General features: G+C 49.0%; 1 protein-coding gene across 2 annotated transcripts in view; it reads left to right on the top strand.

Moving 5' to 3' along the window:
* The first annotated feature begins 4,342 nt into the window (after positions 1 to 4,342).
* Positions 4,343 to 25,771, top strand: part of PTGIS (prostaglandin I2 synthase) — a 35,073-nt gene continuing 13,644 nt past the window's right edge. The window contains exons 1-7 of one of the 2 annotated variants that reach the window (XM_032461350.1): positions 4,564 to 4,690; positions 5,295 to 5,370; positions 12,787 to 12,910; positions 14,653 to 14,831; positions 16,567 to 16,710; positions 19,261 to 19,412; positions 24,784 to 24,965. In XM_032461350.1, the coding sequence (XP_032317241.1) occupies positions 12,881 to 12,910; positions 14,653 to 14,831; positions 16,567 to 16,710; positions 19,261 to 19,412; positions 24,784 to 24,965 (687 nt within the window). In that variant the 5' untranslated portion in view covers positions 4,564 to 4,690; positions 5,295 to 5,370; positions 12,787 to 12,880. Of the gene's footprint in view, positions 4,691 to 5,294; positions 5,371 to 12,786; positions 12,911 to 14,652; positions 14,832 to 16,566; positions 16,711 to 19,260; positions 19,413 to 24,783; positions 24,966 to 25,771 lie in introns of both variants that reach the window. The other variant, XM_032461349.1, reaches the window with a different exon arrangement.

The raw sequence follows: 25,771 nt of genomic DNA, 5'->3' as shown, positions 1-25,771 counted from the left end.
GTAGATGTACTTCATTAGTTCAGCAGCTGTGAAAATGCACCTCTCAGGTCTTCAGTGTGCAGCCTGACTGACAAATGGACCATGGATTCATCCCCACAGTTGAGTGGAGGCCATGCTTCCCTGGGGCTGCTAGCAGTTAATCACTGAGGGATGCAGGGGTCCCAAGGCAGGCTCCTTTCTGGAAATACAGGGCTCCTCTGGAGGCTCAAGGACTTCCTGTCAGCCTTAATACACTTTTTTAGAACTGCCCTGTGGCAGTTCTAAACCAACCAATCTTCCTTCCTTCCTTCCCTCTCTCCCAGCCTCTTCTGGCTCCCTCCCCACTTTCCTCCCTGCCCGTTTCCCGAGGGAATCTCTTGTATGTCTTGTTTCATCCTGGCTGTATCAGAGGACCTGAACGAACACACCTTCCCGTAACAGATTTGGATAAACCAAATGAAAGAGAAAGTGGGGCTTCCAGGCAGGTAAAGAGCATGAGGAGAGGTGTGGGAGTGGGAAAGCCCAGGGTGTGTTCACACCAGGGAAAATAGCCTGTCCTCAGGGGGCATCAAATTCCCATGTGCCAGGCTATGAAAGGAAGTACTGTGTGACTTTGGGTAAGTTACTGAGCCTCTCTGGGCCTTAGTTTCATCATCTGCCAACTGGGAATAATAATAGTACGCATCTGATAGGGCCTTTGTGGGGATTAAATGAGGAAATAGAAGAAAGTGTTTTGAATGACCCAAGTTACCAACTGAAGTTAGAGCTATAATACACAAGTATTTAAAACGGTCCGTCTCTAGCTTCAGCTTTGAAGAAGGCAGCACACGTATTTTCCTTTCCCGACACAATTGGTCTGGGGCCTTTAGGATGCAGACATGAACCAGGCCTGGTCCCTGGAAGAGAGGAAGCAGGCGCATGGGGTGGAAAGGGTTTCTCAGGCAGAGCTCTCTCTTCTGCTGAAGGAGTTGGGGTTTGAACTTATTCTTATGACCCTGCAGCAACCAGATAAGAGTGGAGGCTGGGCAGGCCTGGAAAGTTGCTCAGATGTCTTGTTTCTACTGGACAGTGGACATCTGGACACACTGAAACGCCCATAGGGGAATGTCGGATGCTTGTCTTTGGGTGGCAGCCCCTGGTAGAGCTGGATGGAAGGAGGAGTTTCCTGAGGTCCCCCAGAAATGTGGGCTTCACTCCTCAGATGAAGGCTTCAGGGCTGAGTGGCTCCCTGTCATCACCGCTACCAGCAACACGCCCATTGCACAGATGAGGTAGTTGAGGCTCAGAGAGGTGAAGTGACTTGCTTAGGTTTCACATGACAAGTGAGTGGCCAGTGTTGGGATTCAAACCTAGCTCTCAAGCACTTCACCATAGGCTGAAGGGTTACTCTTGGGGTCATCTTTCCTCCTCTTCATTCTTGAGGTCATGTCAGCCCTACCCTCTGCAGGGGCCTGTCAGTCCTCACAGCTCAGGGGAGTTTGGGATTTCTGCCACTTTTCAGAGCCTGCCTGTTCCTGCAAGATTCCATAACCAGAGAATTGAATGCCCTATTAGCCTGATAAGCATAGAAAACCTGAGCTATAAAAGAATGCAAAAATAATGGGATGAAGCAACATTTTTGAATGCTCCCGATGGGCCAGTACTGTGAGAGGTGCTTTGGATGCACGGTTACCTCATGTAGTCCTCACCACAGCCATAAATGCAAATCATCTTAGTTAGGAATGTTTTTGGCTGCAAGTAAGAAAAAAATCTGACTCATAGTGTCTCCAGCAACATAAGCGTTTGATTATCTCATTAAACAAGATGTCTAGAGGTAAGTGGTTCCAGGCATGGTTCTTCTGCAGCTGTGGTTTGGGGCTTTGCAATTTTCCTGGCCTTCCTTCATGATACCCTCCCCCATCATGTCCTTACACAATGACCCCCACCAAAGAAAATGAGGCAAATAGGGAGGAAAAATTTCCCAGAAACCTCCAACAAAAGCCCAGATGGTACTCATGTGGCCACCCCTGGACCAATCCCTTGCAAAGACAGATATCTCTGGCTGCCTCAGACCAATGATGGTTCATTCCCTAGGATGAGGGTGGGTCCATCTTCCTAAACACCTGCCTGATTCCTGAACAAAATTGGAGAGAACCAGGAGCCCCAAAACATTCTTTTCTTTTTGGTGCCTGAGCAGTTGGCCTCTTTTCCTGGAGCAGGGGCTTGCCCCTGTGTTGAGGGGTGAAGAGGGACATGCTATTTCAGAGGGATTTGGACTGAGGTAATGGTGGTTTTCACTCCAGCCAGAGGTATGGGATTGCTGAGCTAACATTTACTGAGCACCGACTATGTGCCAGGCCCTGAGCTGGATGATTTCATTCTCTCATCATTTAATTTAGTCCTCACAACGGTCCTATGAGTAAGGAACTGTTCTTCCCATTTTTCAGATGAGAAAACTGAGACAAAGCCTTGACCCCCTATATGGTGAGAGGCTGAATTGGAAGGATTAAGTGCTAATGGCAGTTGACTTTCATTAATGTTCACTGTGTGTCAGGCACTCTGACAGGTGTGTCACTTGGATTAGGCCATTTACTCCTCACTTCATCCCCGTTTCACTGATGAGGCACCGAGGCCTGGGGAGGTGGAACAGACTGCCTGGGGTCATGTGGTTTAGTACTGGCCAAGCTGGGCTGTGAACCCCACTGCCAGAAGGCTTCCCCATGGGGCTCCCCAAATTTGGAGAAAACCCTCCAGGCCTGTTCTGTGGCCTTTTTGGGATTGTTGGCTTCACTGGTGGATAAAGCTGGATAAATAAACAAGAAGTTCAAGAAACTCCTTTTGTCTCTTGATGTTCTGAATCTGCTGAGGCTACATGAGGGTCATCCAACTGCCTTGACAGATGACATTAAACAGGCAAATAAATGAATCTCTAATGTGACAGCAGGAAATGTTCAGTTCTGTCAAAAAAAGAAAAAAGAAGAAAAACAGTTCAAGGCAATAGACAGAGCTGATGTGACCGCTTTAGACCAGGCAGTGAGGGAGGGCCTCTTGGAGGAGATAACAGTTGAGCAAAGAGGGACTAGGGACGTGATGAAACAAGCCAGCTGCACAAGTATCAAGAGAAGAGTGTTCCAGTCAGAAGGAATAGCAAGTGCAAAGGCCCTGGGGTGGGAGTGAGTGGCACATCTAGGGCAGAATGAGAGATGACTGTGGCTGAAGCAGAGTGGATGAGGCAGAGAGTGAGGAACATGAGGTCAGGAGGGGACAGATCACAGTTCCTATAGGACCTTGTAAAGATGTGGGCTGGGCTCTGAGGTGGGGCCATGGAAGGTTCTGAGCAGGATCCAGGTAGAAGACCTGATTTCGGTTCTAGCAGGATCCGTCTGACAACTGCAGGAAGAATGGACTGTAGATCAACAAGGGCAGAAGCCAGGAGGCCAGGGAGGAGTAACAGCTCATCCAGGAGGCTATTGTAAGATGAAATGAAACCTGCCTAAATGCACCCAGCAGTGAGTGGCAGACATAGGATTAGCATCGGACCTTCCCAGGTCCACGTTCTGCCCATTGTCTCACAAAACTCACACGTGCCAAGCACTCAGAGTTTGCAATTCTCTGTACTGACAAGCTCTCATCAATTCTTCACAGCAACCCCCTAAGGGAAAGTACAACTCTGACCTGTCTGTTCCCAGATAAGGAACTGGCCTAAGAGAGGGTACGATCCCTGCCCAAGGTTTCCCAGGGGTAAATTGGAGTGGGGGGCATGTAGGGAGCGCTGAGGGCGGAGTGAGGTCCAAACCTTGCCAGTGCCCAAGGCACGTCTCTTGCAGAGCCGCCGGCACCAGAGGCCAGCACCCCAAGCACCAGGTAATTGTGACCATGGCACCGTATTCTGAGCCCCTGCTGTGCTCCAAGAACATTCATTGGTCTGTTCCTTATAGCAGGTGAGGACGGGGGACTCAGCCAGATGCTCTGAGCTCTTGTGCGCGTTCCACTGTAGTTGTTGAAGGCAATGTAGGGGGCGGTATTATCCAGCCCAACCCTACCCAGGACCAACAGAATAGAAAACTAACGGTCTCTAGCCCTTCTGGGGTGGGGATGGGATGAGGAGGGGGCTAGAGTGGTGATTGTTTCGGAGGAATGTGGCGGACAGCGCCCCCACTCGCCCCCTCCCGCCACAATCTCTGCTCTCCTACCGCGTCACCTCCCATCCTCACACTCCCTTCTCTATCCCCAACACCCCTCTGCCCCCTATATTTCCTTCCTTCCTCTTCCCCAAATACCCCCCGCCCCCGCCCCGTGTAACCCCTCCCTCCCTGCACATCCCCTCCTTTGCCCCTACAGCACCCCTCCCTTCCCACCACATCCTCCTTCCTCCCCTCCAACCCGCATCTCCTCTCCTCCGCATCCACATTTTCCACCCACATTCCCTCCCCTTTCCTGGGCCAGGGAGTCGGGCAAGAGGGTCTCGTAGAGCGACCCTGCCCACCCCTCCAGACCTGGGAGGGATCGCGGCCCCGCCCCCCGCCCCGAGGCAGGCGGGCGGGCGGGCGGGCGGGGCGCGGGGGCGGGTTCGGCTCCGGGACTGCGTCCCCGTGGCCCCCGAGCCAGCCCCGCCGCCTCCCGCGCTCGGCCGCCGCAGCCTCGTTGCCGGCCCTGCCATGTCCTGGGCCGTGGTCTTCGGCCTTCTGGCCGCGCTGCTGCTGCTGCTGCTGCTGACCCGCCGGCGCACGCGGTGAGTACCCCGCGCCCTGCCCGCCCCGGCTCCCCTCAGCCCGGCCGGCCCGCGCTGCCCCCGGGCTAGACAAAGGGGGCGTCCCCGCTCCAGCCCGCACCCCGGCCGCATTGAGGGGGTCGCCGAGCTGGCGGCAGGGCCACGGCGGAGCCCCACTCCAGTCCCCTGGGCAGGAGGGGGTCACCTTCCCACCGTCCCCTACAACCCCTGGGCGAGCCCCTCGGAGGTGGGAGACCCGGCGTCCTGCAGAGGGGGCTCCCGCGCTCTTCCTCCCGCCCCATCCCGGGCGAGGGGACCAGGCCGAGCTGCAAAGAAGGCGCAAAGTGGGGAGACGCGGTTGGGAAGGTGCAGGACAGAGGTCCTAGGAGGCTGGTCCCCCACCGTACACGCTCAGCTCGGCCAGGCCTGGCCCAGAGCACGATGCCTGGGACCGAGAGTCACGGGCGCAGAGTGGGTTTGTGGACAGGCTGTGTGACTCCCGGTGGAAGAAGCCCTCTCCTGCTCTTCAGCCTCTACCTGGATCCCGCACCAACTCGGTATCAGATTCTCGCCTCGCTCTCAGCTGCCTTAAGGGGCCACCTTGCTTCTCACCCCTATTACACAGGTGGCAGAGTTGAGGCCGGGGAAGGCAGAGGCTCTGAAGGATGCCCTCTTACCAGCGCTGGAACCACCCTCCCCAGGTTTGCCCCGGCTTGGATGAAGGGGCTGGGTAGGCTCTGTATTTCCCTCTGCTTGAGAAACTCAGGCCCAGGAAGGGGGTCTCCCTTCTGCTGGGGTTCCATAGCCTGGGCAGAGAAGAACCAGGACCCCATGTCTTAGTTTCCTAGTCCCAAAGGTTCTCCTGCTCAATTGAGAATCTGCAATTTGGGAGAAAAAGTAAAATGCATCCATCTCAAATCAAGGAGATGAAAGTAGGCCTTTTTCTTTCTATAAAAAATTTTTAAAAATTGATTTGAATCTCACAAGGAATACATTTAACTTAAAACAAACATTTATCCCATTATAGATAAGACGGAAGCCCTTCTAACCACGTTTCAGACAATTCTGGACCTCTCCTGTTGATTAATGTAGGAGGAACCTTCCAGATCTTTTTAAAAATACACTTTTTATTTTAGACCAGTTTCATATTCACAGAAGAGTTGTACAGAGAGTTCCCAAATACCGCTCACACAATTGCCACTATTGTTAACGTTTTACATTATCAGGGTACAATCATTAAAACTAAAATTTAACACCAGCCTGTTATGACTAACCAAAGCCCGGACTTTATTTGAGTTTCATCAGTTTTTCCATTAACATCTTTCTGTGCCAAGATCCCATCCAGGGTACCTCACTGCCTCTGGTTGTCATAACTCCTCAGTCTTCCAGCTGTTTTAAAAATTCCTCTTATAACATAGACATTAGCCTGTAGATAACACAGGGCGGTGGAAGTGTGTGTGCATATACAGCAGTGTCTGAAAATTCCAGAAGTTTTCTGGAAACTTTTTATTTTTAAACAATGTGTTAGTTGAATTTCTAAACAATGAGCTCACGGTATTTTTCTTCAACCACTGGACACCTTTCCAGGTGAAATTTAAAACCATGCATTCAATCATCTGCCTGGAAACACTGAAAACAAAAAAGAAAAAGTCAACAGACAAGTTTTCCTATGGAGAAATGAATTATTTTTCCTAAGTTGTGAGGCTTTTGGGTAACTCTGTATAGAGTTGTTTTCGGACTGTAACTTTGCGGTTTTCACTCCAGATTTTAGTTTTGACATCGATTCACATGTCTACGTGGAGATCTAATTCATTCTTTTGATCTTCTGTGTAGTATTCCTTAGTATGAAGAGCTGGCAGAGTTTTTTTTTCCCTTTTTATTCTTGTCCCTATTGGTGGACTTTTAAGTTATTTCCAGTGTTCTTTGCTATTTCAGACAATGTCCTGTGGTCATCCTGTGGGGCCCCCTGGTCTGTGCTTTTTCTCTGGGATACATGAGGGTGGTCATAGAATACATGGATTCTGGGAGGCAGGTACCTGGGTGCTCAGCATATGGAAACTCGCAGCCTCCGGAAATAGGAATAAGTTGAATAACCACTCTCTACCTCAGTTTTCTATTCTTTAAAATGGGGATGATGATGATGCTCATGTATGTGAGAGTGGATCACTGGTTTAGAGGGAATGCCAATTAAATGTTATTTTAGGTAATTCTTGCTATTATTCCAGAGAGCTAATTTATCTTTGAGAGCGAGGTGTTGATTTCTATACCAGTGGGTGGCTTAGGGATGTCAACAGTGAGTACTGGTGAGAAGTGTGAGTATGGGGGTCACTGATGGTTGCAGAGACAGTTGCATGATTCCTGGGGAGGCCCCTCAAGGACCCCAATTTAGGCCCCCAATCTCATTTTCTCCTCCCATCTCAGCAAGGGAGCACTCTTGTTACTCCTTGGTTTTTTTTTTTTTTTTAATATTTTATTTTTTTGGGGGGGGGAGTAGGTAATTAGGTTCACTTATTTATTTGTTTTAGAAGAGGTACCGGGGATTGAACCCAGGACCTCGTACATGCTAAGCATGTGCTCTAGCACTTGAGCTATACCCTCCGCCACACCCCTTGCTTTACAGAGGAGGAAAGTGAGGCTCAAAGAGGCTAAGAAACTTATTTAATATTGCCTGGATTAAAAATCTGGGCTGCCAGAATTTTTGCTTTTCAGGAAAATTTGAATTTTCACTCTTCCCACACATTTTATAAGTGATCTGAATGCTCAAAATTCTCAAATCACAAGATGTTAAGATAGTAAGAGATGCAGCTATGACCAGAAGATTCCTAAGGAAGGACAAATAATCAAGTGTTGGAAAAAGAAGTAGATGAGGCTGTGTGTAGACAGCGATCAAAAGTCTGGGTCAAACACACGAGGCCCTGCACTCTTCATTATTCATTCCTTTTTCCTGACCAGCCCTCGAGGTAACAGCCATCAGCTCACCTTACAGCTGATACTTAGAAAGGCTAAGTGGCCTCCTTAAGGCCACACAGAAGTTATATCCTATATCTAGCTGGTTCCAAACTTCATGCTTTACCCAGTTTAAAAAAGAAAAAAAAAAAAAAGCACCACTTTAGTCAGTCAACAAATCTTGTCTTTATTTGTCTTTTATTTATTTATTTTTTAGTTAAAAAACATTTAGCTATGAAAATTTTCAACTGTACAGAAAAATAAAAAGAATACCATAAGAACCCCTTGTATCCATCACCTCGATTGGACAGTTGTTAACATTTTTAAAGAAATTACAGATATCATGGTATCTCACCACTAAGTATTTCAGCATGCATGTCAAAAAAACAATGACAGGCACTATTCTGTTATTCTGCCTGAGAATATGTATTAAATTATTCTTTTAATGGCACCTAACTCCCAGTCCAAATTCAAACTTCTGCCATTATGGCAAGGAGCTTTTAAACCCGGCCCAGTAACCAGGAGTGCTTTCTCCTGGGAGAGGCAGTGAGCTGGGAGTCTGGAGGCCTTGGGTTGGGGGCTAGGAGTCTGACTCCTGTGCCCACCAGGACTAATGATCTGCCGTATGGGTATCAGAAACATCCTTCCTGCTTTCTGGGCCTTAGTTTCTCTGTCTGTGCTCTGAGGTGCAGCTGGTCTCTCATGCCCCAGCCGCTCCGGCAGGCTGAATGCATCTCTCTTCCCATTTGGGCTTGTGTGACAGTTATAGGGAGCATTGGAAGAGGTCTCCTGAGGGGGAAACTCCCGTTTTAGAGGGAACAGAGCCACAGCGGCATCAGGTGAGGGTTCCTAGTGGCACAAGGGCTGATCTGGGCCCTTGCAGGATATGGAATTTACTAGGCACAAATAAATCTGTCTCATTCCAACATGCACTAACCAGAGGTCACCAAATGATAGTCCATGTCTGGATTCAGCCCCAGGTGGGTCTGGTGCGGATCACACAGTACAAGGGGAGAAAATTGGGGGATTCCAAACATAAAACTCCAGATTTACAGCTTCTCCTGAAAAATTGGAAGATCTAGCAACTCTTGCCTGGGACTCAGTAGTAGAACCCTTTCTAAACCTTGTCACAGTCTCCGCCACTCCCTATTGCCCTCCAACTTGCAGCTGTTCTATTTATCATTATACTTGCCCTACTGTTTTTTTTTTCCCATTATGCTCAGAAGCAATTCTATGAATTTATGTCTATTACAAAACTAGAGTAAGATGACTTACTTTCTACACAGTGGGAGGCAGTGAGAGGAAGGAGTGGAAGATGGTTACGGAGACCCTTGGTTAACGGCAAACAGCCTGCGGCTGAGCCCTAGGGAAAGAGTGGGTTAAGCAGTTTAAACAGAAGCTCAAGTTGTTCCAGTCCAGCTGGGCAGCAACCAGCCCCTTCTGTTCCTCCATTATATCCTCCCTGAGGCCCTGAATTGAATTGAAATTGCTGGACAGAGAGGTCAGGTAGTCCACCAACATTACACAGCTAAGTGATGCAGCCTCTGCTCTGGGCACTCCAGAGCGTGGGCTTTGTGGTGGGCACTTAACCTGCATTAGCTCCCTTAACCCTCTCAGCAAGTCTAGGAGACGTGCTTCCGTTGAGCAACAACTGTGTGCATGTCTCATTCATCTGAGACATATTTATTAAGCATCTACTATGTACCAGGCACTGTTCTAAGTGCTGGGTCTACAAGAAGTGTCTACCCTCATGGGACGTCTGTCCAGAGAGGTTGTGATACTTCAAGGGACCCAAAGGTGGGTGATATCCATGCTTGACTCTCTCCTTGATTTTTGCAAAAGTTCTAGTGGGAGAGACAGGACAGGTGATGGGATTGGCGCTGGGGTCTGTGAGCAGAGAATGGGCAGATTTGGGGGGAACCCACATGATGGGAATCAAAGCTCTAGGGGAGACTCAGAAAAGATGCCTTGGTATTTGAACCAGGAAGTGCAGGTGACCATCTACTGTGTGGGCAGGAGCTGGAGACGAGAGAGTCAAACCCTGCATTCCTGACTCCCAGGGACTGGCAGTGCCTCAGAACAGTGAGAGTGTCAGTGGGTGAGGCTGGAGACCACAGACCCCAAAATAGAGCCTCCTCGCCCCCACTGGCCTCTGGCTGAGTCACTCTGGAATGTGACCTGGGCCTGAGTTGGACTCAAGGCCCAGGGGCTGGAGGAGTTGCTGGCACATCAGGGGTCAGGCGCCTGGGCTCCAGCTTCCTGCCTTTGTCTGCGCCTCCTTGGAACTTTTCTGGGGAAAGATGAAAGCTGCCAGAAATAACACCAGGCTTGCTGGGGAGCTCTGGCAGCAGCCAGGATAAAAAGCAGAGAAAGGAAGCCCCAGCCCTCCCCACACCCCAAAAGAGGTTTTAGGGGTAAATCTCAGGCCTTGACTTGCATTCGGGCAGGTCGCTGAAACCTCTCTGTGTCTCAGTTTCCTCATCTGCAAAGTGAATGTGCAAATGTCCACTTGGGGTGACTTGGGGCCAGGGTAGCATCAGGAATGTGGGCTCTGCAGCCAGACCTGCCTGGATTAGAAACCCAGATCCTCCATGGTGGGCCCTCAGGCAAACGCCTCAGTGCCTCAGTTTCACCGGCTGTACAATGGACTTGATAGTAACAGTTCCTTCCTCATACGGCTGTTACACAGTCAGGGCTCATCAAGTATCAGCCATCATTACCAAGCAGGAAACATCTGGAAGATGCGTAGGGCCTGACATATAGCTGTTGCTCAAACCTCAGGGCCAGACCATGTAGAATAAACTGCAAAGGACTTGAGTCCAGGGAGGCCATTAATTACTTATCAGTGTAGTGAAACTGCTCCAGTCTCCAACTCCACCTCCAGGAGTTGGCTGGACATCTGGGCCGGCCAACGTGAGCATCCCATGTGACTTCAGGGATTAGTAAAGGGATTTGCATCTGACTTAAACAAGGCCAACCTGAGTCAGCCGGACTTTCACTAAGACCACTGACAAAGAGACTCCCACTGGGATGGCTGAGCTGGCAGGATGTCAGGGCTGCTAAGAGCCACCCCGACACAATGCAGGGAGAGGCTGCCTGAGGGTGAAGCCAACACAGTAGACATCAGAGCTGAAAGATAGAGTGAAATGAATCCTGACAACATCCTTGGAGTTCCTGGATCCTGCTGTACCTGAAGGTGTTTTCCCCACCAGCTCCCTGAAGCCAGGATTTCAACCCTGGTCTTGCCCTGATTGAGCCAATAAATTGCGTTCTTTTTGGGGGGTGGGGGGGCTCAAGCCACTTTGAGTTGAGTTCCTATCGTTTGCAATGAAAAACATCGCCTCATCCTCCCTGTTCACTGCTGTATCTGCAGCTCCCAGGAAGGTACCTGCTTCGTAGTTAATATTTGGTAAAGGAGTGAATGAATCCACAGAAAGAAAAGATGGGATGATTCACTCACTCATTCACTCATTCAGTAGAGGGAGCTCTCTGCATCCAGTGGTTCTGATAATTCTATGACTAAAACAGGGCCCTAGCCTAGGGTTAGGGACCTCCCAGGATCTGCCATGAGCACCAGCCCCGCAATATTATAAGGCCCATTTTTTGATCATGATGTAGCTCTCCTTAGCTAGTAGTCCCTCCCTCAGAGGGTGGTAGGGGAGGATGAAATGTAATGCTCAAATAACAAGTACTTGGCCAAGGGCAGGGCCCATTGAAAGTGCAATTATAAATTTGAGTGTATTAATTATCTCTTGCTGCATAACAAATCACCACACACTTAGTAGCTGAAAACCACACCAGTTCATTAGCTCACACTTCAGTAGGTCAGAAGTCCAGCACAGTGTGGCTGGGTTCTCTGTCCAGAGCCTTACAAGGCTGACATTAAGGTGTTGGCCAGGCTGCCTTCCTATCGGGAACCTCCAAGGAGGAGTCTGGCTGAATTCAGCCCCTCATGGTTGTGGGACTGAAGTCCCCCTTTCCTTGCTTGCTGTCAGCCAAGGTCCACTTATAGCCCCTAGAGACCCCCTGCATTCCTTGACATGTGGCCCCTTCCATCTTCAAAGCCAGCAACAGAGAAGCTCCCTTATGTCAAATCTCTCATGCTTTGAGTCTCTTTTGCCAGGAAGAGCCCTGTCCCCACCTGATTAGGTCAGGCCCACTAAGGTGAATGGTTTTTTCCCTTAAAGTCAACTGTACCATCTACCCCACTCAGTGGGAGGATATTATAGAAGGTGTTGTTCATTGTGGTCATCTTAGAATTCCATCTACAACAGTGAGCTACAAATACTGTTATCATATCCTCAGAGGCGTCTCTGCTCTCACAGATGAGATTTTTGACCTTGAATATCACACACACAACCTTCCTACCCCTGGCTGAGCTACCTGTACCCCTGGGACATCCCCACAGGCTGTGGGCCTGGCCTCTGGCCTCCTGAGATACCGCACATTCTGAGCTGGTGAAAGGCAGGTGGGGTCAGTGATGGGGTCATTGATGAGGCCAGTTGTTCTACCTCCTACCACCCAACCACGTTCGCCAGCCTCATCCTTTCTCTGTGGGCATGACAGGAAGTGTGAGATGACAGAACCCTGGTCCATGCTCACTCCAGCAGAGAACTCGGTATCCTTGTACCCCTGCGTTCTGGAAAGCTCTCCTATCTGCAGAGAGATCACCACCTTGATTGGACCCCCTAATATGTATCAACTTCAACTGGTCCCGCAGCTTCAGCCCTCTTTGGTCCATTCCCTGCTCAGCAGCCAAAAGGGTCCTTTAAAAACGTAAGCCAAATCATGTCCCTGCTCTGCTCCACACCCCCACAGCCCCACCTCACTGAGAGCATAAGCTGAAGTCCTCAGAGCCACCTGCAAGGCCTGGTCTGGCCCATTACTGATCTGGCCTCAGCTTCTGCTGCTTCTCCTTTCTCTTTCCAATCCAGTCACACTGGCCTCCTCCTTGTTCTTTGAACACACCAGGCACGATCTGACCTCAGCCCGGAAGCTTCTCTTTTGAAGAAAATCTCCTATGTGGCTCCTTCCCTCACCACCTTCAAGTCTTTGATTAAATGTCTCCTCCAGGAAGATGGCCTCTCCATTGAAAATCACACCCCATGCCTTATACTTTTTATTCTCTTCCCTGATTTATCAAATGGTGACAAGTGCTATTGCTTCTGCAGGCGACCTGGTGAGCCTCCCCTGGACCTGGGCAGTATCCCCTGGTTGGGCCATGCCTTGGAGTTTGGAAAAGATGCTGCCAGCTTCCTCACTAGGATGAAGGAGAAGCATGGTGATATCTTTACTGTAAGTGCCCCTTGTGCCTCTTGGGAGGGAAGGGGGTGAGCAGCTGGGCCTTTATAGCTGGTGCCTACTGATTTCTTCAATATCCATCCATACACTAACCATCCAGTGGTCCAGGCACTTTCTATGCACCTGTCCACCTGTACGTCCAACAGTAATCTAACATCCATCCCTTCACTATCCCTCTAGCATCTTCCCAGCATTGAGCTGTGCAGTCATTCAGTATCTATCCAATACCTGTACAGTCATCTAACTTACCTCTATCCATTTATTTAGCTTCCATCTATCCAACATCCACCCATCCATCTAACATCTGTCCCTCTGCCTGTCTACCCAATATCTAAGCAGCCTTCTTCCACTTTGATATCTACCCAATATTCACTCATACATCCCATTTCCATCAAGCCTCCATGTATCCCCACTCATTCATCCATCTTTCTAAATATCTATCCAGCATCCGTCTATCCATCCACTTATCCATCATCTATTTCTCCATCTGTCTATCCAAGTGTATCCATCATTCTTCCACTCATGTACTTACCATCCACCCATCTTTCATCCGTATATTTAATTTTCACCAACTTCAATTCTGCCATTTATCTGCCCATGTTTCCATCCATCTGCTACTACCACCCAATATTCAATTACCTACCCATTCAATATCCAGTGTCTGTCCACTTGATATACATCTGTCTATATTGCTGTCCATCCACCACTTCAGCATCCAAACAACCACCTTCCATGTATCCTGCCATCTTCCATCCATCCAACATTCATCCTTCAATCTCTTTACCCAATATCCGCTTGGCATCCTGCAATCCATGTGCTCAACATTCATTCATACATTTAGTTTGCAAGCAACCTCTAGCTGCCCATCCATTCTTCTTTCCACCCAACATACATTCAGTGATCTATCCTTCCATTTATCCACCCATCTAATAATCCATCCAGTAGCATTTTTTCTTGGATATTGACCTGTATTTTTATAAGAGAATTTGAGTAACGTGATTCACAGATGACATTTTGAAAATGGCCCAGTTAGAGTTGTGTGACCCCCTCCGCAGACATTTGAGGGAAAATTCCCTGACCTTTGTTGGCTGCAGGATTACAGCTCTCCAGTGCTGCTTCCTTCCCTTCTTGAGCTGCATGCAGAGCTCAGCCTTCCAAAGAAGTGGGTGTTGCTTTCACATCCACTAGCATTTACCCAAAAACTTCCTTCCATCCTTCCTTCCATCTGTCCACCCACCCACCTATGTTGTGTCCACTAGCATTTATCCACCAGCACCCTTCCATCCATCTGTCCATTGATCCATTCAGCTAGCCAACCATTCATCCATCCAACCCATCCACCTATGATGCGCTTACATCATCCTCTGTCTTCTGTGTGCAGACTCTCTCCTGGTTTGCTAGAGATATTACAGTAACTAAGATAACCGAGGCAGATTCTTAAAAGTGAGGCGGTTAAGAGCATAACCTTTGGTTCAGAAAAGTGCCGAATTCCAGTCCCAGCTCTGCCACTTCTCAGCTGTATGATCTTGGGGACATTATGTCCCTTCTCTAAGCCTTACTTTTGAGCTATAAATGGGTGAATGTTGGTCCCTGCCTCACAGGGTGGTTGTGAGGGGTAGATGAGAGGACTTAAGTACCTGGTGGGGCCAGTGCCTGGCACAGGGTAAGCCCTTGCCCACTGAGAACGACTATTGTTCATAGCTGAACTCCTCACTCCATCCCTGCCAACTTCCCAGGTGCTGGTGGGGGGCAGGTATGTCACTGTCCTCCTGGACCCACACTCCTATGACATGGTGGTGTGGGAGCCTCGCACCAGACTGGACTTCCACGCCTACGCTGTCTTCCTCATGGAGAGGATTTTTGATGTGCAGCTTCCGCATTACAGCCCCAGTGATGAAAAGTCCAAGATGAAACCGTGAGTGGCCGCAGACGGCACCCGTGCGTGGGCCAGGGTGGGCGGTCGGCATCTGCCTGTGGAGTTCAAGTCCTGTGTGGGCTGATCTTGTTTCCACCACAGGTGTCCAGGAAAGACATTTTGTTTTGAGAAAATGCACAAAGATAACCCAAGAGAATTGGGCTGAAGAAGAACTCCTTACTTCTTAAGAGGCATCCCTGATTTTAGTAGAAGGAGACCAGGGCTGGGGTCAGCCAGGCCTAGATTCAAATCCCAGCTTTCCCACTACCTAGCTGTGTGACTTTTGGCAAGTCACTCCCCCTCTCTGAGCCTCTGTTTCCACATCTATCAAATAAAGGGAGGTGGTGGAGTGATTAATATTTTTGAGTCCATACTCTCTGCTGGCGTCATGCATGATCTCATGAGTCTTCATAGCAATGCTGGAGGGTAAGTAACTTGCAGCCCCATTTTAGAGATGAGGACACAGGGGCTTAGAGAAGTAACTCACCCGAGGTCACACAGCTAGGAGGTGGTGCAAGTCCTGAAGCATAAGGGATACTTACATCAACAAGACCTGTGAGCACATTTACTAATTCAGCAAACACCAGAGGACCTGCTATATGCTGGTCACCCTTCTAGGTGCAGGGGCACAGAATGATGCCGACCTCCACTTGAAGACACCTGCTGAATGCCAGGTTTTGATAGGCACGTGTTCATATTTGTGCAGTAGCCTCAGGAGTAGGTATTTTTATCTGTATTTTACAGGTGAGGAAACTGAGGCTCAGGGAAGTGAAGTGACTTACCCAAGGTCTACTTCTAGTAAGTAGCAGAGCTGGAATTTGAACCCAGGTCTGCAGACTCCACAGCTCATTCTCTTCCACCTGGAGCATTTGATTCTTACGCTAGCGCTGTTCTTGTTTCTGCCACGAGGTGTCACTGTTGAACATCAGCTCTGCACGGCCCCATGGACACTTCACCAGCTGGTCTAGGTCCTTGCAGAATGTAGAGGGGCTTAAAGTTAGATGGAAGATCCTACCTTTCTTGACTTCTAATGGTACACTCAGTCATGACTCAGTGTTGACTGTACTGTGGAGGCTTAGTTTCAGCCACATGCTCTCCCTGAACTGATTCTTCTCAGGCTCCTAGGTACACATGCTGAGACCAGGTCACCAGCCAGACTCCCCTATTCCTCAGGTAGTGGTCACTTGGGGTCATGTCTTATTAGCAGTCCTTGGTCAAGGGACACTTTAACTACCAAACAGGCCTTCCTAACTTTGAATCTCAAGGAGGAAGGGTTGCTTTCTTAGTTCTCTCTCTTCCAGAAGTCTGTGGGCTCCTTATCCAAGCTTCTGTGCCCCAAGCGGGGATGCACTTTAAGAGTTCAGACTCTGGAGCTGGGCAGACCAGGACTTCAATCCTATCGAGATCACTTACTGGCTAGGTGACCTTGGGCAAGTCCTTCTCCTCTCTGTCCCTGAGTCTCTCCATCTGTAAAATGGGTATCATAGTAGTAACCATTGCCCCCAGGGATATCAAAAGATGAAATGAAATCCCTGTGCTTAGTACAGTAAATAGTAACTATTGTTGTTGACGATGATGAGAGAAATAATAATATCACCTTGTTTAAGCCGATCTACCAAAGGCCCCCACTGCCAGTGGGGAGCTGGAGTCCTGTTGAGATTTGGGGAGGGAGGCTCCCGTGTGCATATATTTCCTTTTGTAAGCGACACTCTCACTCCTTTGTTCCTTGCCCCAGGACTCTCCTCCACAGGGAACTCCAGGCACTCACGGAGGCCATGTACACCAACCTCCACACTCTCTTGCTGGGTGACACCGCGGAAGCAGGCAGTGGCTGGCGTGAGATGGGTCTCCTCGATTTCTCCTACAGCTTCCTACTCCGGTGAGCCCCGCACTCTGGACCTGGGCCAGCCGTCAGCAGTGGCCAGGGCAACCAGGAGGACTCTGTGGCGGGGGGAGCAGTTTGGGACACTCAAAGCAAAGGCTGACCGATGACATGTTGCATCTGGGACCCCGAGTGGTTGCCTGACTCAGTCTATGAGCTGTAAAGGAGACCCAGGCCAAAAAGGGGACCTGGTCACCCAGGGAGGGAGTGGCAAACAGGACTTCAGAGACCATCTTTTCCTGTGGCTTCCAGACCTTGGAACTTCACAGACCAGGAAAACAAAATGTTTGAGAGACAAACCCAGGACTTTAACTTTTTATCAGACCTTGTAAGCTTATATTAAGAACTGTAGGACTGAATGTTCCTTCCTTCAGCAGTGCCAGACACTATTCCTGACACTGGGGGTTCAACAGGGAGAAGACAGATGAAGTCCCGAAACTCACAGAGCTGACACTAGGTGGGGAGATGAACAATAAATCAATAAACACAGACGGTTATGTCAGAGAGTGAGAAATACAGAGATTCACAGATGGGGTGACAGTGTCTGGGGGACTCTTCTAAGCAGACGGATAAGGAGGGTCTCTCTGAGGTCCTGGACTCAGAGCTGAGGTCTGCCTATAAGAGGCCCCCCATGCCAAGATTCTAGGCGAAGGAAATGGCAAGTGCAAAGGCCCAGAGGTAGGAAGATGCTTGGCAGGAGGGCTAATGGGCTGGAGCCTAATGAGCCAAGGAGGTAGGGGCAGGGGGATGAGGTCAAAGAACTTGGCAGAAACCAGGTCTCATGGAGCCACAAGGCCCTGGAAGGCTTTGGAGTTTGTTCTAAGTAAGATGAGTGACATTGAGGGTTTAAGGTGGGACATGACATGATTGGACTTAGAGTTTTAAAAGCTCTCTTTGGCTGCCAGGTGGAGATTAGACCGTAGGTCAGGTGTGTGGCAATGAGAGGGAAGTGGGGGGACCTGTTAGGGGGCTGTGGTTGTTGCCCGGGTGATTGAGAATGGTGGCCTGGACCAGGAGATGACAGGGGAGGTGGTGACAATTTGGGTAGCTTTGGGGGATGGAGTTGAGGGGACCTGCTGAAAGATTTGATTCGGTGGTGGCGGGGATGGAGGAAGGTGGCCACGGGCGGCGAGGGAAAGAGAACCAGTAAGGACGGCTCGATGTTTTTGTTGGTGCCATTAATGACCAGCATCTCACAAAATCAAGACATTTCAACCCCCCAAAAATTTAGAACCACACAGTTTCAGAATAAAGGGCAGGCATTCGTTGAAACGTATGAGCCCACGGGAACACTTATGATACATATGTGTGTACATACAGACTCAATGTGTGCTGATGCAGTTGGTCCTTACAGTGGCTCTACGAGTCAGAGAGCTCATACTTTACAAACCCCGCTTGATGGATTAGAAAGCTGAGGCCTGGGGAGCCTAAGTCATTTGCCCAGAGTCCCATGGCTGTGGTCCCGGCAGGCCTGCATGCTGAGCCTGCACTCTCCGGTGGGACCCTTGATGCGTCCGCTTTTTCTCATTTCGCCCTAAAGTGGTCTGGACATTGTCAGCGGCTATAGCTGATCTGGGTGATGCTGGTCTGGCCCACCCTGTCATTGTGTGATGGGGGAGACTGAGGTCCAGAGAGGTGCAGCTAAAACCGCCCAGCAAGTTCACAGCAGGACAACTCCCGGGTCTCCTGGCTTCTGCCACCTTGTGTCCTTGTGGGGGCAAAGAGGTCAGAGAGGAAGCTGTGGGCCTGGGGGAGGTGGGGACGATGTGATGGCAGCTGAGTGTGTTTCGGCCCATGGGAACAGCAGGGACAACACAGGGGGCAGATGTAAATGGATCCCTGGGCTGCAGCTCTTGCCTCCCGGGTTGGCAGCAGCCTTGAGCCTTTTCATTTCCATCTGCAGCCCCTGAAATAGAAAGGGAATGGGCAAGTTGGATGACAGACACACCAATACGGTGGTACATGTTCGTGTGGTCCCAGGCCTGTGCCCTCTGCCCAAACCCCTTCCCCCAGCTCATTCTGCAGGGCTCAGCTCAGACCCTGCCTCCTCCAGGGAGCCTGCCCTGACTGCCTCTCCAGAGGCAGGAACTTCCTTTCCTGATCGGTGCCCGCTTCTCGCCCCACCAGCCACCCCTCACTCTGCTCTGCTCACCAGGCTCCTTGGAGTGCTCAACACCCCATCTCCTTCCTGCCTTGGGAGGTTGGCTCTTCCCTGTGCCTCGGCCCCCTCCCTCAGCTCTCCCCACGTTGAGTTCCTTCTCATCCTTCAGCCTAACCGCGAGCCGCTCCCCCTCCCCCTGAGCACATAAAACTCACTTCTCTGTCTGTCTGACTCCGGCACTAGAGTGTCGGCTCCATGAGGATGTGAGGGTCTTGTCTGTTTTCCTTCGTCCTGACTGTCGGGTTCAGAACGGTCCCTGTCACATGGTAGGAAGACTAGGTGCTGCTCAGAAGTGCGAGTGAAGAAAAGCTTGTGGGTAGCCCCTGGGAGGGTTTGGCTGGGAGCATCCAAGGACGACCCCCTGACTAGCTGTCTGCTGCCCCCAGAGCTGGCTACCTGACTCTGTATGGTGTCCAGGCCCCACCGCACACCCAGGAGAGCCAGGCCCAGGACCGCGTCCACTCAGCCGACGTCTTCCATACCTTCCGCCAGCTTGACCTGATGCTCCCCAAACTGGCACGTGGCTCACTGTCAGTGGGTAAGCACTGTGGGGGCCCTGGTGGGTGGCAGGGCTGACAGAGGGACCCAGAGGAGGAGTCCACCCTCAAGCTGAAGGATCATAGGCCACATAGGCAGAAAGACATTCTAATGCCCTGGGAGGCAGTGAGCTCCTTGCCACTCGGGGTATGCAAGAGCACAGTGCTGGGGAGGCAGGGCTTGGACCGGAGCTGGGGTTCCTGCTGGAAATTCTGATACAGCACATCTGGAGTGGGGCCTAGGGACCTTGTGTGTGTGTGTGTGTGCTCCTTTTCTTGTTTTAAGATTTAATTTGCTTTAAAATTTTTTACAAATCGTTTATGCTAGTTATAATAAATTCAAATCACATAGACTAATTTAGAGGGAACGATAAAAGAGTTCTCTGCTTTCTCCGCATCCCAGCCCACCACCACCCCTCCCCTCCACAGGGGTGACCCTTATTTCTAGCTTGGAGTATCTCCTGACAGAGTTTTCTCTAGATACACACACACACATGCACACATACGTTTGTGTGTCATTTTATTGTTTTCTATTTTTAAGGGTTTTAATTTCTTTTTTTTCCCACAGAGGTATAATTTATATACAGGAAAGCACACAGGTCATAAATGCATACCTGAGAAGTAGATCTAAACTAGCCACTGTATGGATTTCTTTCACCTCAGCTTAGTTTTACCTGTTCTTGGCCTTCCTATAAAAAAAATCATACAATATGTGCCCTTTCATGTCTGACTTCTTTCACTCAACTTCATGCCTGTAAGATTCATGCAAGTTGTTGTGTGATTAATAGTTTGTTCTTTTTCATTGCTGTGTAGTATTTTATTAGAGTAATAGCCATAGTTTGTTTATCCATTCCTGGTTGATGGACATCTGGGTAGTTTCTGGTTTGGGGCTGTGAATTAGGTTGTTGTGAACATTCTTGTACATGTCCTTCCGGGCACACATGCCTTCATTTTTCTGAGTTACGGTCCCCGTGCTTTTGTAACAGCGACATAGCACACTGGAGGAATTGCTCTGCCACTTGGAGTTTTCACTGAATTCTACATCTAGGACTTTCCACATCGTTTGAAAAACCCACCTCATTCATTATCGTGGCTCCAGGGGAACTCAGTATTAGCAAAGAGCTTCCTGCTGGATTCAGTGTGCTGGGGCCGCAGGAACACTGGGCTGCACTGTCCCCTAGCCACTGTGCCTCAAGCTTCCCCGTGAGAAGAATCCTCTGGGACCCTTGTTAATAATGACACAAGTCCCCAAGCTCCACCCCAGTCCATTTGAATCAGAATCTCCAGGGAGGCTGGGAAACTGCATGTTTGACAGGTACCTCAGGTAGGTTGAGAAATACTGTGTGTCCTGGTCTCAGACACTTGCAGCAAAACTTGGATTCAGATCCCTACTCTGCTACTTCCTTGCTGATGATTTGGGGGCAAGTTACTTAACTTCTTTTTGCCTCAGATCTTTTTTCTAGAGGAGCAGTTGAAGGGAGTGATGGAGACAGACTCTGGGCTCAGATGGCTTGAGGTGGTTTACTGGCTCTTGTGTATTCACTCTGTGCCTCTGTGATCTCGTCTGTAAAATGGGGAGAACAGTAAGATCTTCCTAGAGAGTGGCTGTTAGGATTGGCTGAGATAATAAGAAAAAACACTATTTGTTGAGCACTTTCTATGTGCCAGATACTAGGTTAAGCATTATCTCATCCAGGGCTTACGACAGCTCATTACCCCCATTTCCTTTATTTATGTATTTAAAAAATCAAACTTTAACACATTTGATTGTTTAAATTAAGAAAGAAGCATATTCCTGTGGTAGATGTCGACAGTAAAAAGTAATACTACTCTTCCAAGCTCAGCTTCCAATGGAAACCAATGTTAGCATGCTGATACATCCCTGCACAGTGTTTTGTAAGCATATTCTATTTTGAAAATGCAGACAGACAAACATATCTAGGGTGTCACTGTGAGTTTTTACAAAAAGGGATTATATCTATTATCTGCAACTTATTTTTTTAACCTAACAATATAGCTGTATGTTCTCCCCTGTCAATACAAACATCTTCTAGAGGCATTAGCCAATGCAATTAGATATGAGAAATCATTTACCAGTGTAAGAATGAGTAAAGAAGAAATAAAACTATCTCTATTTGCAGATAATCTGATACTATACCTAGAAAACCCTAGAAAAATCAAGCAAAATAGAAGGAAGTAAAATCACCATTTAAAAATCCAAACGTCTTCCTAGCAGCTCGCAGGTCGGTATTTGGGCAGCCACCTCCCTCCAAAAGATGTTTATAATTATTTCCTCTTTTTTCGTGGCTATTATAGTATTTCGTTGTACTTGTATATCTTCTACCAGCTGGTGATTTTATTTCTCTCTAGCAGTTTCCTGAAAGTGGGTTTGCCAGGTCAGAAGTCATACACATTAAAATTTTTATGTGCTATTGCCACATCATTTCCAAAACCATGAAGCAATTCATACGCCTGCTCGAAGTGAAGGAGTCTGCTCATTCCCCATCAGATTTTATCAGTCTTTCCACTTGTTTGCCAATCTGATGGGCAGAGGTGGGTAACTTGTTTTAATTTGCATTTTCCCACAACTGTTGTCAACATGCAATTATCAGTCTCTAAATCCTTGCCCATCTGATGGGCAAAAAGGGGTATCTGGTTTTATGGGCATCCCTGACTGCTGTGATGAAAATTTTTTTTGTTTCCAGCCATTTGCTTTTCCTCTTTGTGAGTTGCCTGTTCATGACTCTTAACGTCTTTTTAGAGGCAACTTCTTATGTTATTGAATCCTGCTATCAGTGCTGGAAGGTTGGTATTATTAAACTCATTTTGTGTAAAGAAACGAGGCTCAGAGAGGTGAAGCCGCTTGTCATAGACACACAGCGTGGTGGGTGGCAGAGCCAGCAAAATGGAAACTTTGATTGCAAAATCCTGTGCGTAAAGCACTGACACATCCCAGCACCGATTGCTTCTCCAGGAAAGAGTAATTTCTCCATTGCCCTTTCCACCTTACGAAGCTCCAGGGGAGTCTGGGTAGATGCAGAGGGGGGCCCTCCCTGTTACTTTGGGAGTAGCTCTGCGCTGAGTAAGGAAGACTGCATTCCCCAGTGTGGACAGCAGGTGACAATGTTGGGGAGGTTTCTCAGCGAGGGCCTGGAGGTGGGGTACAGAACAGCCCCCAGACCTTGCTGTGGGGCATGTGAAGCTGTACAGCTCCTTTAGAAGAGATTTGGCAGAACCTATCAACATGTAGAATACACATTCCTTTGACCCTGTATTGCCACTTCTCGGAACTACCCTACAGAAATGCTCACACGTGTCCAGAGATCCACAGATATTCATTGCCGTGTCACTTATTACAGCAAACCCTGCCAGCCACCTAAATGTCCACCAGTAGTGGCTGATTAAATAAATTATGCTTCCACACAAAGGAAAGCTGTGCAACTGTAAGAAGGAATGGGATGTGCTGCTATAGGAGAAAAATCTGCTGTTATGAAAATGGGTGCAGAGCAGTGGGTATATTTTATGGGTGTGTTTAATGTGGGGACATGTATAGATTTTTTGCCTCTGGGAAGGCTGAGATGGGATGGAGAGAAACTCTTTTGGGGTATGTCCACTTGAACTCCTAGAGTTTCTTTCTTGTTCTTTTATTATTATTGTTGCTGCTACTGCTGTTGTTATTTACCATTTGCAAGCATTTCTCCTCCTCTGCTTTAAAAAATATACACATGTTTTAAAAGAAAATCGACCCTCTTGGGACCCTTAGACCATGAGTCTGGTGCTTCTCACACAAGAGGGAGTTAAATAGAGCCCCAAGTGAAGCATACTGCTTCTTTCTGGAATATTCATTTCCCTGGATTATTGGCTAATGTATTGCTTGGGGGGAGGGAGGCATTCTTATATCAAAGAATCACAAGGTCTAATGCAAAAATTGAAAGCATTTTAAAGGTAAAAGACAAAACTTTAAAAATGTGGGGGCCTTTCTGGACTGTGCCCTTAGGTGTCCAGGGGATAGAGGTGTTTTTAAGCCTAGGCCCCCTTGTTTTACAGATGGGGAGACTGAGGCCCAGAGATGGACAGGGCCTCCGCAGAGCCCACACAGCATGGAGGGCTGGGATCGAACCTGTTTCCCCTGGTTCCAGCAGAGTTACCAGTCACACGGGCCTGGCAGTTCTGATTCATAGCATTGAGTCATTACACTGGGGCTGATAAATAATACCTTAAAAAGTGGCAGGACTGTAGCAAACCCCTGCCAGTACCACGTGTGTTCTGTTTTGAGTCCTCCTAATGGTCTTATGAGCCAGGTTGTCCCCAATTTACAGATGGGGAACTGAGGTTCAGAGATACAAAGTGATTTGCCCAAGAGTTTCTAGTACTTTGGAATTTCGTAGCCATCCAAGTGGCTCGCCCTTTCCCAAGGGTGATTTTGGAAAAACTAGATCTTAAATGTGCGCGTGTATATGTAAATATAGCATCATCTTGTAGTGTTAACATAGTGTATAAACAATAAGCAACTGGCTTTATTTCCTCAACAGTCTGCTTGTGTGGGCCTGGCTGGGGCTGCACATAAGGAACTTCCTCATTGGTTTTCACTGCTGCACGGTGTTCCAGGCTGTGAACACACCACTGTTTGTTTAATGGTGATTGCGAACAGGTGATCCAATAGCCAAAGCTGACCTTCTGAGACGCTTTTGTGGCCTGCGCGGTGATCACACATTCCTTACGTAGATACTAACCTGAAATCACATGAGAAGATTAAGCGTGAACATCTGGATTTCAGCTTCTTCTGGAAACCCAGGCTGCCTGGCCGTGCTGGGCCGTTTCACTGTCAGGCCTGAGGGGCTGGTGGGTGGAGCTGAGTAGGGCCGCCCTGGACCCGACCCTCCGACCCTCCCGTTGGGCCCCTTCCTGGCCCCCCTCATTCACTGTACCTGCCTTTCCTGCAGGTAGTTGAGTTTGAGACGCCAGAGCCATCTGCCCTGGCTTGCTGGTCAGCTAGGTTGGTTCTGATGTCTCCTGAGTGAAGCTGTGCTGAGTCTGCTCGCCGGGTCTCCACGTGCACGTGGGCTCTGGGATCAGACCCTGGAAAGGGAGAATGCAGCTCCCTGTTTCCTGTCCCTTCCCTGCTATGCAAAGAAACCAGTTCATTTAACAAAGGTTTATTGAGCATCTACTCTGGGCCAGGTCAATGTTTAAAGGGCTTCCCGCTGGGGTTCCCACGGGCCTGTCCCTGTAGCTTCTTTTTCACAGGAACTACCCCCAACCCCGACCAGAGTAAGACCCAGAAGACCCTTGGCCTCTTAGGAGGTCAGGACTGGGAGGCCTTGGGCTGGAGGTGGATCTGTAACCCCCATCCTCTGTGCTCCATCCCTGCAGGGGATAAGGACCGGGTATGCAAGATCAAAGGTCACCTGTGGAAGCTGCTGTCCCCAGCCAGGCTGGCCACCCGGGCCCACCGGAGCAAATGGCTGGAGAGTTACCTGCTGCACCTGGAGGAGATGGGCGTGTTGGAGGAGATGCGGGCGCGGGCGCTGGTGCTGCAGCTCTGGGCCACACAGGTGGGTGCGAGCAGGTGTGGACGTGAGGTTGTGCCTGTGCTTGTGTGTGTGTGTGTGTGTGTCTGTGTGCACACACGTGTGTGTGTGTGCTGTCAGGTGTCAGGCACGCTCAGGCACGCACCCAAGAGTACATATGCGTGTGCCTGCACGGGGCTGTGAATGTGCCCGTGTAGGTGCAATGTGCGAGTGTGCCTGTGTGGGCGTGCGCACACACACCTGGCTGTCTGCCCCAGTTCCCTGACCCTCTTAACTCAGTCTCATGAACATGACCATTTATTCAGTTTTTTTTTAATTTAGAAAAATGTCAAACTTATAGAAAAGCTGTATGAGTAGTTTAATGATCTCATATCTACTTCACCTTGATTCCCCAATTTTTAGCATTTGACTACATTTGCTTTCTCTCTCCTACTGTGATTATCTGATTGAACCACTTGTAAATAAGTTACAAAGATCATGATTCTTTGCCCCCAAGTACTTCAATATGCCTCTCGAAGGAGCAGGGATATTCCCTTACGTGACCATGGTGCGGTGATCAAATTGCGGCCGGTTAACCCAGACACAGGGTCATTATCTAACATACAGTCCATATTCCAGTTTTGCCAGTTGTCCCAGTAATATCCTTTATGGCTCATCTTGGTCCAGCCTCCAATCCAGGATCACACAGTGCATTTAGTCATTCTGCCTTTTCAGTTTTCTTAAATATGGAACAGTTTCGGTGCCTTTCATGGTTTTTCATGACCTTAGCATTACTGAAGTGTGCAGACCAGTTATTTTGAAGACTCATTTAAAAGTTCCATTGAGTACTT

This window comes from Camelus ferus, chromosome 19 (assembly GCF_009834535.1).
Source record: "Camelus ferus isolate YT-003-E chromosome 19, BCGSAC_Cfer_1.0, whole genome shotgun sequence".
NCBI lineage: Eukaryota > Metazoa > Chordata > Mammalia > Artiodactyla > Camelidae > Camelus > Camelus ferus.
Note: the sequence above shows the minus strand (reverse complement) of the source record. Positions and strands in the feature narration are given on the sequence as shown.